The sequence below is a fragment of the Drosophila eugracilis genome, unplaced genomic scaffold (genome assembly GCF_018153835.1).
Source record: "Drosophila eugracilis isolate 14026-0451.02 unplaced genomic scaffold, ASM1815383v1 contig_1172, whole genome shotgun sequence".
Taxonomy (NCBI): domain Eukaryota; kingdom Metazoa; phylum Arthropoda; class Insecta; order Diptera; family Drosophilidae; genus Drosophila; species Drosophila eugracilis.
The window spans coordinates 68,948-81,172 of record NW_024571954.1 but is presented as its reverse complement, the minus strand read 5'-3'; the positions used below and the strand labels follow the sequence as shown (position 1 = coordinate 81,172).

The window sequence follows — 12,225 nt, the reverse complement described above, 5'->3', positions numbered from 1 at the left end:
AACGTGTATTAACTCATTTGAAACAAAAGGGAAACAAGTCAAGCTAACATGCGTTAAAATGCAAACTGCTAGAGAAGTTATTAATTGATGGGACTGATATTATACGTTTCACGCATTGCATGATTAATTACTTCGTGTAAGCTAGTTTTTGTAAATTTAAATGTAGGAATGTAAAATTCAGTAAAATGTAGGTAAATTAGGAAAGTTTTTGAGTGCTTTGGTTACACATTTATGCATTATTTATTATTTTTATTATAGGCATTTAATGCCCGATGGCTTGAATTTGCGTAGGTAGATAGTTGACAAAAGCTTCGCTGAAGTCTATATGTTTTTAAATATTATTGTAATATTAAAACATAAAACTAATAACTGACTTTAACTTAAACACAAAGAGAAATAAAATCGAAATATTAAATGCAAAATGACTGTGAAACACCAAACGTGCTACTAAAAGATTAGTAATGCATTAGTAAAGCAATAAAGAAACGTAGCCAATATATTTGCATTTCAATTAACAGATTTTACGATCGTCTATTAACCTAATATTTTAGTATGACTACCAAAGAGTTCATTGACTGCTTTGTACATTCCCCAATGGTTTACATTTTTTTAGTTAAGCTTCAAGAAGACCAGCTTCCCGGTGTACCGCTTAAAATATGTGTTAGACTTCCGCGATGATGGAAATTGCCAAACAACTCATTTAGCACTTGGTTTATAGCAATTTAGCCAAGACTTCAAACGGGCCTACGTCTGGTGTTGCAATATTTATGGGCACCATGAAAGTATGAATGTGATTAATCATGCCCATGCAGAGAAGACAAAAATCTCAACAAGTGACGATATGTTGGGATTAGAGCTGCTTTTATGATGCTAAGAGCGGGTGGGGTACGGTTATGGGCTTATTTCTGAACTGGGCCAGTGGGGACTTCGAATTAACAGAGATACGAGAACCCAACGAATCGCAACGATACGAAACGGAGCGCATTTGACAAGTTTATTGGGCAAATAAAGCGCACCCCGACTTTTTCTTCTAACGGGGGCTTATCGAGACGACCCGGAATATGTCTATGGGTACTACGAATGAGTACTATATGTATATATATGCTGTACGTCAAGTGCGAATTCAAGGCCTTATAGAAATCTATTTGCACTTTTCTTGCGAAAGTAAGACGGTATGGTAAACTTCTATTTGCGTTTGCAATCAGAAGGAGAGTTGCCGTTGGCTATAAAAGACCATTCCATGGTTCTATGCGGCATCAGTTGGTTTGGATTTCGGTTTTCGTTATGTTCAAGTTGGTGCTTTGCTGTCTTCTGCTTTCAGCTGGAGGAGGATGGGCCTTTAATCATGGCCAGGATTTAACGGATTTTGAAACTTACGTGGTATGTTACACGAACGACATTAGGAAAATGGAATACTAAGCTAGTACTTATTTATTTTAATGTTTAAATTTCCTTATAGGACAACTTCAACAAGACATATGCCACAACTTCGGCTCGTAACTTTGCCAACTACTACTTCATCTACAACCGCAACCAGGTGGCCCAGCACAATGCCCAGGCGGATCGGAATCGCACTTCATACCGGGAAGTAGTGAATCAGTTTTCGGACATCCGTCTTATCCAGTATGCAGCCCTTCTGCCCAAGGCTGTATCCACAGTAACTTCAGCGGCCAGTGATCCACCAACCACCCAAGCAGCTGCTGCATCCTATGACATCATCACAGACTTTGGACTGACCATAACGGTGGAGGATCAGGGTGTCAACTGCAGCAGTAGTTGGGCCTATGCCACGGCCAAGGCTGTGGAGATTATGAATGCCGTGCAGACCGCCAATACCGCCCCTTCCGCTTTGTCAGCTCAGCAATTGCTGGACTGTGCAGGAATGGGAACTGGATGCTCCACCCAAACCCCCCTGGCTGCCTTGAACTACCTCACCCAGCTGACGGATGCGTATCTGTACCCGGAGATGGATTATCCGAATAATAACACTCTCAAGACTCCGGGCATGTGCCAGCCGCCGTCTTCAGTGGCTGTGGGCGTAAAGTTGGGCAAGTACTCCTCCGTGGCTGATAACGATGATGACGCCGTTATGCGTTATGTTTCTAATGGTTTCCCCGTGATTGTGGAGTACAACCCGGCGACCTTTGGCTTTATGCAGTACTCCAGTGGAGTGTATGTTCAGGAGACGAAGGCTCTTACCAACCCAAAGAGCTCGCAGTTTCTGGTAGTCGTTGGCTATGATCACGATGTGGACTCAAATCTGGACTACTGGCGTTGCCTGAACTCCTTTGGAGAAACTTGGGGCGAAGATGGTTATATAAGGATTGTGCGCAGGTCCAATCAGCCCATTGCCAAAAATGCTGTATTCCCCAGTGAACTTGCCTGAGAATAGAATATCTATCTATCTATCTGAATTCCTTAAATATTAAATATGAACTTCCCCATTTTATATTAAAACTGAGCTCTAGTGGTTTTACTATCTGCATAAAGTATGGGGATTTTCTGAAAGTAAGCAATCCTAGCTATTCGATCTTTTTGAAAGGCTTAAGGATTCATGACATTCAAGATGACTTAAGGCAATCCAAGCAAAGGAAAACTCAAGACTCTCATATTCTATAGATATTAACCATATATAGATAACATTTTCATGTTCAATCTTAAAAAGTGAAATGTTATTCCCAACCTAAGTAACCCCTTTGTTACTCTATTAAGTTTCGTTTTGTTTTTTTGTTGTTGTGAAAGCTTATAGCTTTTTTTTGTCTCCATTTATTGAATTTACCATTTTATTTAGTTTATTTATTGATTTTTCATCTACAAGCGGAGCTTTACAGACTTAAATGCTAAAAATTAACAAGTTCACTTTATTTTCTTTTCTTCTTGTTTTTTCGCATCATTTTTCTGCTCATGGATTTTATACTATTATTTCTGCTGTGTTTTCTTTTCTGTTATAGGTTTTTTCTTGCATAATAAATAAGTTTCCCATTTTGTTGCTATTCTGTGTTGCTGTGATATAAAAACGAAAAGAAATGATATTGATATATATTTTGAAGGTATTATATTTTATGGTTATAGAATATTCGACTCAGCCAGCGCAGACAAAAGCTTCTTATTTTTTGTTGGTGTGTGTGTTCTTCTTTTTTGTTTTTTTTTTTTTGTAGATTTCTTAACTTTTGTTTACTTATTCCATAAATCTTTTTAAGTTTCAGTAACTTGTTTGAAAACTTTGTATTATTATTAATAATTTCTCATTATTATATTTCAATTGCATTAAATAATTTGAAATATATGTATGTACGTTGTGTTTGCATTTTGTTTTTAGTTTAGTTTCTTTTTGTTTAGAATGTCTTCCCGTCACTTGTGAAGCAAAGCTCAATGATATGATTCACGCTGAAAGGTGTTTTAACTTCTTCATTATTATTATTATAATTATTATTATTATTTTAATATTTTGCAGTTTATAAGGTTTTTGCGTGATCTTTTTTTGTATTTTCTGTTCTGGATGTGCTTGAGTTTGCAATATTTTTGCAAATACCTCTTTCTTTTGGAAAATGTTTTCCGATGAAAAACAAAATTGAAATAAATATCCATCGTTTAGTTTAGTTATGGAATCTTAAGTACTCTGACTAGTTAATGGATTATTGATTTGAAATTTCTCCTCTTCGCTTTATTCATTTTTCATTCATCTTTTTCTATTACGATACAACGGCTAGTGTTTGTTATTCATTTTATAAATTAAAATTAGTTAGGTTTATCTACATATGCTCTCGCTTCTCTCTGTGTCTCTTTATCTTATTATCTTTCCGTATAATTCTTAATAATATTTAACTAAATAAATATAATGTTATATAATTTATGCAATTTTTCATGTGTATATATATATATATATATCTTTTTTTTTTTCTACACAAAATGATGTGTTTGTAACTGGTTTTGTTTTTATATGTTGGCTAGTGTTTCTGTTTATTAATATCTTGCCATGCTTTGTGTTGACTGTACCTTGGTTTTGTGTTAGTTTTGCTCATTGGGGACACAAATCAAAATGTTTATGCAATTTCCGTCTAAAGTATTAGGAAGATTTATGTCATTATCAGCCATGTTAGCAACTCCACTTCCACTCGGAAATCCTTTGGAAATGTCATCGGGATCATGGCCGTTTAGTTTGGTTTACTTTTCGTATCAAGCTTATTAATGGACAAAATTGATTTTTCTCTTTTCGTATTTAATATTTTATGGATTCTCTTTTTGTTTTCCAGATAGGCTTTCTTTCATTTATTTACTTCGTATAAATTTTGAATACGTTTCACTTATTTTTGGAAAATTGATTTTCGGTTTCGGTTTTTCAATGGGTTTTGTATAACAATTATTGCAAATTCTTTGCCGTAAAGATCGATGTTCATCCTTAGAATTTGCACTAACTGTTATCATGAAGGGTTTGCCTTTGAGGTTGGCCCTTCCCCATTTATGGGTTTAAATTACATAAAAACTGATCTAATTTTGTGTATTTCAACTTTTTGTCAAAGTATAAGTTTGGATTTAAAAAAAGTTTAATGGTATTAACTCAAGCCCCTTAAACTTGGAATTTAAAATAAAAGATAATTATATGAAAATAATGGAAAGTCCTTATTATTGCAAGTTATTTCCCATAAAGATAGATGTTCATCTTTAAAATTTGCACTCACAGGTTTTCGAAGGGCCTTCACCCCTTGAGGATTAACTCATTAATAAACTAAATAAAAAATTGCTAAAATAATTAAAAGTAAATAAAAATTTTTAGAGGGAACTTTACTATAGTTTTGAATCAAAAACCATAAGCCATGAATAAGAAAACCCTTTTAGCTTTTTACTAATCTCATTAAAAGACGGTTAATCTTACCCAGAATAGGACAGGTTTTTCTACATCATTGGCTTACTTTTCTGTGGATTATGACTTATATTAGATTAGCGATCATCTGTATTGTTTATTTAGGTTTTCTTTTTCGGGGTCGACGGTTGAATTTTGTTTTAGGCGGAGACATTTACTGGCAGTTTTTCTGTATTTTCAAAATGAATTTCGAACAAAGGCTTAAAAAACGTTCATTTATTACTGCCCCCAAAAGTGTGTGTTACCATCTCGTTATTTTGTTTATATAATGTGTTGAGTGAACCCATAAGGTAATTTAATTTCCATATTATTCTTATTATTTTTACGCTTACGAACACATTAAATGATATATATTAAAATAAATTATGCAACTAAATGAGCATCAACTGCAGTTTTGAAACGAAAAACCAACAAAGTTCGAAACAATAAGTTAAAAGTGAACTCAGTGAAATGCTAGTTCGGGCTCAATTTACGAGCTCTGGAATCGTATTGTGTGCCTCGAGTTCAGCAGGAGCGCCAATCCGGCGGAGAAGACGAGGGGCAGCATCATCCACTTGGCAACAGGTGAGTCGGCCCCGTTGCACAGATCCTTGGTGCAGGAGCAGTAGATGGCGGCCACATCGTGGGTTCCCGAGCGTCTCACACACTTGCTGTCGGTGTGTTCGTCTGGTATATATCCGCAGCCACGCACGATCCGGGTCTTCCCGTAAACTATCAAGGATATTAGTTTAGTTCAAGTAACTAACTATCAAGGTAACTGTTTTTTAAACTCACTCTTTTGAACGGTTTTGCGGCAAAGGGTGGGCTTGTACTTGTCCTTCAGGTGCTCCAAGGGCTCCTGTTTGCTGCAGTTCACCTCGCCAATGGAGTACGGTTCGAAGGGATCGCCGCAGCGGGGATCGAACTCGCTATTGCAGTCATAGCACATCAGGGCAGTGGTCACTGGAAAGGCAAAGGGAAAACTAAGAATTAGTACCAATGAAAATGAAAAAATAGCTCATAACTCAAATCATAATCAAATTATTACAGTGCGATTGAGCTATATCTAGATTAATCATAAAACTAAACCTTTAGTGGGTGTTATTGGCTTATCTATTGTATAATCTATTAGTTTTTAACACTATTCATGATTGAGTGGGCTTACAAATTGGCTTAAACAGACACATTTTGCCATTTTCATTATTGATGTTGCCATTTCTTTGAAAGCTTGATTTTGTATGCAGCTCAAATTGGATAAACTAAGATTAAATTTGGCTATTTTAGTATTCTCTTATGATGAATGTGTCTTTGTTAGTGGGTTACGGATTTGTAAAAATTAAATTTCAATTTATTCCGCCTTTTAAGTGATTTTTATTGCCTCTTTAAAATACAGAGCCGGTTTTTTTTTAAAAGATGAACTACTTAAGAAGTGAACTTTCGATTGTAAGTAATAATGAAATCTTTAGGTCACAAAATAAAATCCACTAAAATCATAGATCTAGAAATCATAAAGCCAAAAAGTAGTTAAACAAAACTGTGTTAAAAGCCAATATTTCCGTAACGTAAAGCTTTTAATGATGTACAAAAGTAATCCCTAAGGTCCGTGCCCTTTAAAAATGTTTCGGTGCAGCACGACGGCCACTTTCTCCGATCCCTGGCATTATGGCATTCTATATAGTGTATTTATATAAAGCCAAATGTCAGGGTTTGGTAGTGCGTCAGTGTATGTGCGTCTGTGCACATACATATACATATACATATACATACGTGTAACTGTGTGTGAGTGTGTTTGTTTTTGCATTGCATAAACTTTGGGGCTTTGGCTTACCTTGTATGCAGCAGAGCACGCCTAACAACAACAACGTCTTCTCCATGAATGGCGACATTTTGTATGTATTTGGGTTTATTGGAATTAATTATTTATGCTATGCTTGTTATTTTTATTTTTTTATGTATCCACGCTTCTTTGCCCGGCGGCTGGAGCAACAATTTGTTTGCTGGCTCAACGGATTTCGCTTTCGTTGGAATTGTTTTGCGAACTGATTCGATGCTAAATTAGCATGTTAGCCTGAAAGTGACGACAGATTATAGTGTGGTAAGCACCATTTTAAAACAAATGTATTTTCGTTGCCTGATAACCCGTGGACCCGTTGCCCGATAACCCGTGGACGATTAGCGAATGTCTTGTATATAATGCCACTGCAAAGGAAAGTGAAAATCGCAGTGGCAAAAATAAATCCAAAAGGGAAGACGAGGAAGAAGACAAGGAAAAGGGGCGAAAACACAAAGTGGGACGCAGAAAATAAAATACAAAAAAAAAACAAAGCCAAATGCAGTTGTTGGGGGCGGTGAAGAGGCGGTGAAAGGGACAGCAAAGCGACGGCGCAATGCAACTAAAGTGAACTCTCTTTCTCTCTCTTTTGTACCCCCTCTCTCAATCACTCCGATGACGTGCGCCCTCTAGCGACCCAATTAGTGAGCTTGTGGATCTCATTCCCAAGTGGAACCCATTCGAATGACGAGCTTCTTGGCCTTTTTTTTGTTGTTTTTTTCCAATTTTTAGCCGTGTTTTTTGTTTTTGCATTTCTTGTCTTGGGATCGACTGTCCATTTAATTGGATTGCAATGATTGCTCAAACGCAGCCCAAGCACCACCCCGTTTTTTGTACCCTGTCCACCAGCCAATTGATTTTTACAGCCAACACTGCCTGTTTTTTGTGGATGGTGGGTAATTGCTAACGGTTCTCGGTAGCTAGGTAACAAATTACCAATACGTATGTACCGCCTTCTACAAAACACCATTCCCCAGCCTGCTTTTCCCGCACCCTGGGGCTTTTAATAGTTTTGCCATCGTTTGCGATTTGTGGCCAAGTGGTTTCGATAGGCCAAGCCGCACTCCCCTTGCCCACCCCCTCTTCGATTGACGGTTCAATCTATTTTCCTTTTTTTACATTTGTCAAGCGAAAAGGCTTTGTTGGGCTTTGCTTACGGGATTGTCTTCAAATCTGATTAAATTGTTTCAAGTGGGGCTAAGAGCTATGTGGGTGGACTTCATGTATTTTTTTACTAGCATTGGAAAATCCTTAAATAATAATTAAAAGGAATATTTATGAGATTTACTACTTTAAAACTTGCTTTAAAATAAAAACAAATATTTAAATGATTTTGGATATTGGAAATCTTAAGTTATTATTGTCACCTTTCCATAAAGCCTTTTTCAGGATTCTTTTCTTATAGAGAACATTTTCCTTCGTAAGCCTTTTATAACATAATTTTGTGACAGAATGTCTGCTCCAGTTTTGAGGACATTTCAAAAACTGTTGACTAAACATAAAAATTTGATTTTTTTCACCTGCTTCCCAACTTTATAAAAAACTTTCTGGATTATCAAGATTTCTTCTAGCAAAGACTTAAAACTTTAATAATGAAAAACAGTTTGTTCCTACTTACCCTTTAGCTTAGAAATATAGAAATAAGTAACATAAATACATTTGATACTAATAAAATCATGCTCTTTACAAAATTTTGTAATTTGTATTGAAAAAAAGTATGCTCCTCTGATGAAGTTTAAAACATATTCACTTTCTCATGTAAACAGTTAAGATATTAAACTGAAGAAACCAAAGAAATATTTAAAAAAGCAGGGAATCTAAATAAGTGAATACACCAACCTATGAAACTTGTAAATTATTTACTTAAATCACCCATCGGAACTCCCTTTACCTAGAATACCTAAATTTAAATATTAAACACAGCCTAATCGACTCTACATGACTCATTTGTCGACCCCTGCTTTGACTTCACTTTGAATTTAAATAACCAATTTCCTGGTCACTCAAGTAATTACATTGTCAACCCATTTCCGGGACTGCCTGCAGTTCTATTGGCCACTTCGGTCTTAGACTAACCACAGCCCCACAGCCCCGTTGGCAACCCTTTGTGGCACGTAATCGGGAAAAGTGCAATGCACTGAAGCCATAGATTCTAGAGCACTGCAGTTGGGCCCACTCCAAAAATTGTGCCCAGACCCCAAGGAATGAGTTGAGGAAAAAAACAAAAAAAAAACAACAAAGTGGGCAGACAGATCAGAGTAAGAAATATTACGCATACGCCTCGTTGTAGGCAACAAAATTTGGGTTTCTGGCACACAAACACAGGTATCGGTATTCCCTACGTGCCAATGTATGTAAGATGGCTAAAAACCGAGCGAATGAAAAGCCAATCAATATGGTAGTCAAGGGGCCGTTGTCATGTCGGCCACTCAATTTCAACGAAATGGGTCTTCTTGTTGTTGCTGCTGTTGGCTTGGTCAACTGACAGGCTGAACAGGAAGAGTTCGAATCGACAGGATATATAACTATATATATAATAGGGGGTGGCTTGATTGAGTGGGCCCATTTCGTGTTAGTTTCCCATCAGCATTTGATGTTCAGTTAGTTGCATTTTGCAGGACATGCAACACCCTGCCTCTTCCACTTGGAAAATTCAATAACTGACCCAGTTCAGTTCCCAGTTTTAGCCCACTTCTCCTCTTGCACACCACCCCTCCTCATCACACATATATATTTTTTTTTGTTATCAACTGTCTCCGTCTTTTGGCATTTCCTGCGGGAAATGTTTTGAGTTGCCTTCCTGCCAACGGGCCTTTCTTCAAGCTCTGGTTCTTTTTGTTGTTATGTAATAGCCCAGACAATTGGCAGAAGCACGAGTCTGGCATATCGATTTAGCCATTAAAAAAGAAAAGAACGAACAAAAAATTGAGCAGAACAAGTGGCATGGGAAAGTCACTCAGGTGGCACAGGCAAAAATTATCTTGGGTTGGGTCTGCACTTTTGTTGTGTAATACCGTCGAAGACCTCGAGGATTAAAGGATAACTTGGTCTTCTAAGCGAAAGCTTATGAACTTGGCCAACAGTTAATTAGCCACTTTAAGGTTAGGTATACTCGTTCCAGTTTAGTTTAAGTTTCTTTTAATATTATTTAAGTCATATTTTTAGTCCATTTGGTTTCCAAACCATTTGCAGTTTCAACTTGTTTTGTAATCACTTATGCACTCCGTTTCTCCTTTATTTTGAGAAGTCACTTTTCACTTTTACTTCGGCAGTTATATAATACCATACCCCCCACGAATATTTGCAATAGTTTTCCACAAAGTTTTCCTTTCGATACAATTTTCTTTTATTTATTTACGTAAGAGTGGAGACATTCGGAATTTCCCTGGCTCTCGAACTATTTCAAGCTGATGACACCAAAGTGGAAATGAAAGGCCCCCGAAATGAAAAGCGAAAAGAAAAGCGGATGCCAGGGAAAAGGGCTCAGAGAGGGCGGGTGCGGAGGGGGCTGAAAAAGGTGGGAAAACGGGGTAGTTTGCGGGTGAACGGGGTGGATAGTTGTGGGTGAAGGGTTCTCGGGGGTGGGCTGATTTAAGTGCGATTTCAGTGCAAATTCTCTCGCAAGGACGAAGCACAAAGTCAAAGCGACCGAGAGAAACAGAGAAAGAGAAAGGCACAGACTGAGACTTAGAGAGAGAGAGAGATCGATAGCGAGAGCCAGTTACCCTCAGAATGAGAAAGAGAGGGGTGGACTTCAATAGAAAGAGAGGGGGCGCGAGCGCCCTTTTGAGAAACCAAGCGAAAAAAGTTAAATCGATAGCGAACCGCGCCACTGAAGCGGGATTATCTAACACGGCTTTATCGTCCGATTTCCCAAGAAACGCGAATTTTCGCCACTTTTCACTCGACTTGATTTTTAGGCTACCTTTTTTTCAGTCGCCAACACAATCGAATTCGGACTCACAATGGTCGATATTATGGGCCAAGGGTTTCCTTATTATATTTTGTGGACTTTGATGCGGTCACGCGACGCGATGCAACCCCAAACACGGTGAAATTCTTTCTGAGAGCTCCGTCAAATCCGCAGCTGTCCGCAGGCCGCTTCTCTGGCGGCCGGCGAGATTCCCCGAATCGTGTTCTCTATTGAGAAGAGGTCCTCGAGAGAGAGAGTCTGCGCAGTGAACACCCTGACAATCCTCACATTTTATACAAGCACAGTGGGTCAAGAAATCCATTACATTTTGAAATTGGAACATTATTTTTTAACTTGGCATAAAAACATACATTACTAAATTTAAAATGCATTTTTCAAATAGAGCGTGCTTAATTAAAATGTTGAATAACGTAAAAAAAAAACTGTAAAATGGGAGATACCGAAAAGAGCAAATCGTAATTTTTATTCCTTTTTCATTGATTTTAATTTTGATTTCCGTTTTCCTTTTTTAAGGTAAAGGGTACTTCCCCTTAACCAATATTTTTGAATTTCATAAGTGCTCGTCAATGAGATACTTTAGTTTTAGCTGCTATTTTCTATGCCTGAAATAGAAAAATCAACCCAAATTAATTTAACAAAATGTATTTGAAGAAATATAACACCCAGTGCTATGACCTATTCATATTTAAACTAACTATATAAGGCCTAACCTTAATATACACAAACATTTCTTATTAAAAACAATACCCTGATAAAAACCCTTATTTTTTATATGCTTCTAAAACCCTTTTCTTCAGCTCTTGATGGCTGCCATTATTTCTGTCCAAAAGGCCTGAACTTCAGGATCCTGCATTAGAATTCGTTTTTTAGCATTCAACACCATGTTGAGTATGTCGGCGTTTTTGCAACGATCCCGGCTTACAGATTTGCCATCTGCCGCCTCCGGAGAAAAGCCCTCCGGTTCCTGGTCATCCAAGAGAGTCGATTCCGCCGCCGGACTGCCAAGTTGTCCAACTAAATAATAATCATTATTTATTAAAATTCATTCAAAAACATTATTAACCCACCTTTCTTGCACTTTGTTGCTTCTGTTTTAGGTTTTTCTGTGCGTTTTTGATAGGGTTTTCGGGGTTTTGAAACATCCTTTGCCTTGCTGCGTTTCGGGTTTGGATCATTTGGTAATAATTCCGGACTCTCAATGGGATTATCCACATCCTGCTGCAGGCGCCGCTTGACGTGCAAGTTCAAGCGTTCCTTAATGTTCTGCTGCTCCAGTTTTACCTGTATATTCGGGGATTCTGCCATGTTTTTGCGTTTTTAAAACGAAAACAATTTCCAAAACAGTAGACCAATGTGACCCCTCTGTAAACATTGGAAAAATGTAATATAGACGAAATGCAGTTTATCCACTGACTCGTATTTAATAATATAATTTTTTAGACTTTAACTGCTTTTATCTACATATTTTATTTTCAAATGTCATAAATAATCTGCAGAGGGATTATGGTTGAATGGGAAATTATTTAATAAGAAAAGCAATGTTGATTCACAGCTATAGCAGATATATCGTTATCGATATTAGTAGTAGTGTGAACATTTCAGTTAGCCCACTTTTGGTTC

At 37.3% G+C, this 12,225-nt stretch overlaps 3 protein-coding genes across 5 annotated transcripts; 1 reads left to right on the top strand and 2 right to left on the bottom strand.

The window, feature by feature from the left end:
- The first annotated feature begins 1,174 nt into the window (after window positions 1–1,174).
- LOC108106237 (zingipain-1) lies at window positions 1,175–2,386 on the top strand. Its single transcript, XM_017213163.1, has 3 exons — window positions 1,175–1,259; window positions 1,322–1,380; window positions 1,460–2,386. Exons 1-3 carry the CDS (start codon window positions 1,175–1,177, stop codon window positions 2,384–2,386), a joined length of 1,071 nt encoding a protein of 356 aa, XP_017068652.1.
- Window positions 2,387–3,773: 1,387 nt separating this feature from the next.
- LOC108106644 lies at window positions 3,774–10,745 on the bottom strand. 3 transcript variants are annotated; one of them, XM_017213855.2, is made up of 4 exons: window positions 10,597–10,745; window positions 6,669–6,908; window positions 5,636–5,803; window positions 3,774–5,572 (listed from the first exon to the last, which is right to left on the bottom strand). In XM_017213855.2, exons 2-4 carry the CDS (start codon window positions 6,724–6,726, stop codon window positions 5,331–5,333), a joined length of 468 nt encoding a protein of 155 aa, XP_017069344.1. In that variant the 5' UTR covers window positions 6,727–6,908; window positions 10,597–10,745; the 3' UTR covers window positions 3,774–5,330. The 3 variants fall into 3 exon arrangements, with proteins under 3 accessions (XP_017069344.1, XP_017069345.1, XP_017069347.1); XM_017213856.2 differs by having other exon boundaries at window positions 10,636–10,733; XM_017213858.2 differs by lacking the exon at window positions 10,597–10,745 and adding an exon at window positions 9,960–9,982.
- A 486-nt stretch (window positions 10,746–11,231) lies between these two features.
- LOC108106293 lies at window positions 11,232–12,001 on the bottom strand. The gene is made up of 2 exons (XM_017213262.2): window positions 11,673–12,001; window positions 11,232–11,619 (listed from the first exon to the last, which is right to left on the bottom strand). Exons 1-2 carry the CDS (start codon window positions 11,908–11,910, stop codon window positions 11,399–11,401), a joined length of 459 nt encoding a protein of 152 aa, XP_017068751.1. The 5' UTR covers window positions 11,911–12,001; the 3' UTR covers window positions 11,232–11,398.
- Between the last annotated feature and the right edge of the window lie 224 nt (window positions 12,002–12,225).

Excerpts from the sequence above, each read along its gene's own strand:
- LOC108106293 (XM_017213262.2), bottom strand. The coding sequence starts at position 11,910 with ATGGCAGAATCCCCGAATATACAGGTAAAACTGGAGCAGCAGAACATT. Across the intron at positions 11,620-11,672 it reads AGCAACAAAGTGCAAGAAAG|TTGGACAACTTGGCAGTCCG; the intron begins GTGGGTTAATAA and ends ATTATTATTTAG.
- LOC108106237 (XM_017213163.1), top strand. The coding sequence starts at position 1,175 with ATGGTAAACTTCTATTTGCGTTTGCAATCAGAAGGAGAGTTGCCGTTG. Across the intron at positions 1,260-1,321 it reads CATGGTTCTATGCGGCATCA|CTGGAGGAGGATGGGCCTTT; the intron begins GTTGGTTTGGAT and ends TTCTGCTTTCAG. Across the intron at positions 1,381-1,459 it reads CGGATTTTGAAACTTACGTG|GACAACTTCAACAAGACATA; the intron begins GTATGTTACACG and ends ATTTCCTTATAG.
- LOC108106644 (XM_017213855.2), bottom strand. The coding sequence starts at position 6,726 with ATGTCGCCATTCATGGAGAAGACGTTGTTGTTGTTAGGCGTGCTCTGC. Across the intron at positions 5,804-6,668 it reads CGTGCTCTGCTGCATACAAG|TGACCACTGCCCTGATGTGC; the intron begins GTAAGCCAAAGC and ends TTGCCTTTCCAG. Across the intron at positions 5,573-5,635 it reads CCGCAAAACCGTTCAAAAGA|TTTACGGGAAGACCCGGATC; the intron begins GTGAGTTTAAAA and ends TATCCTTGATAG.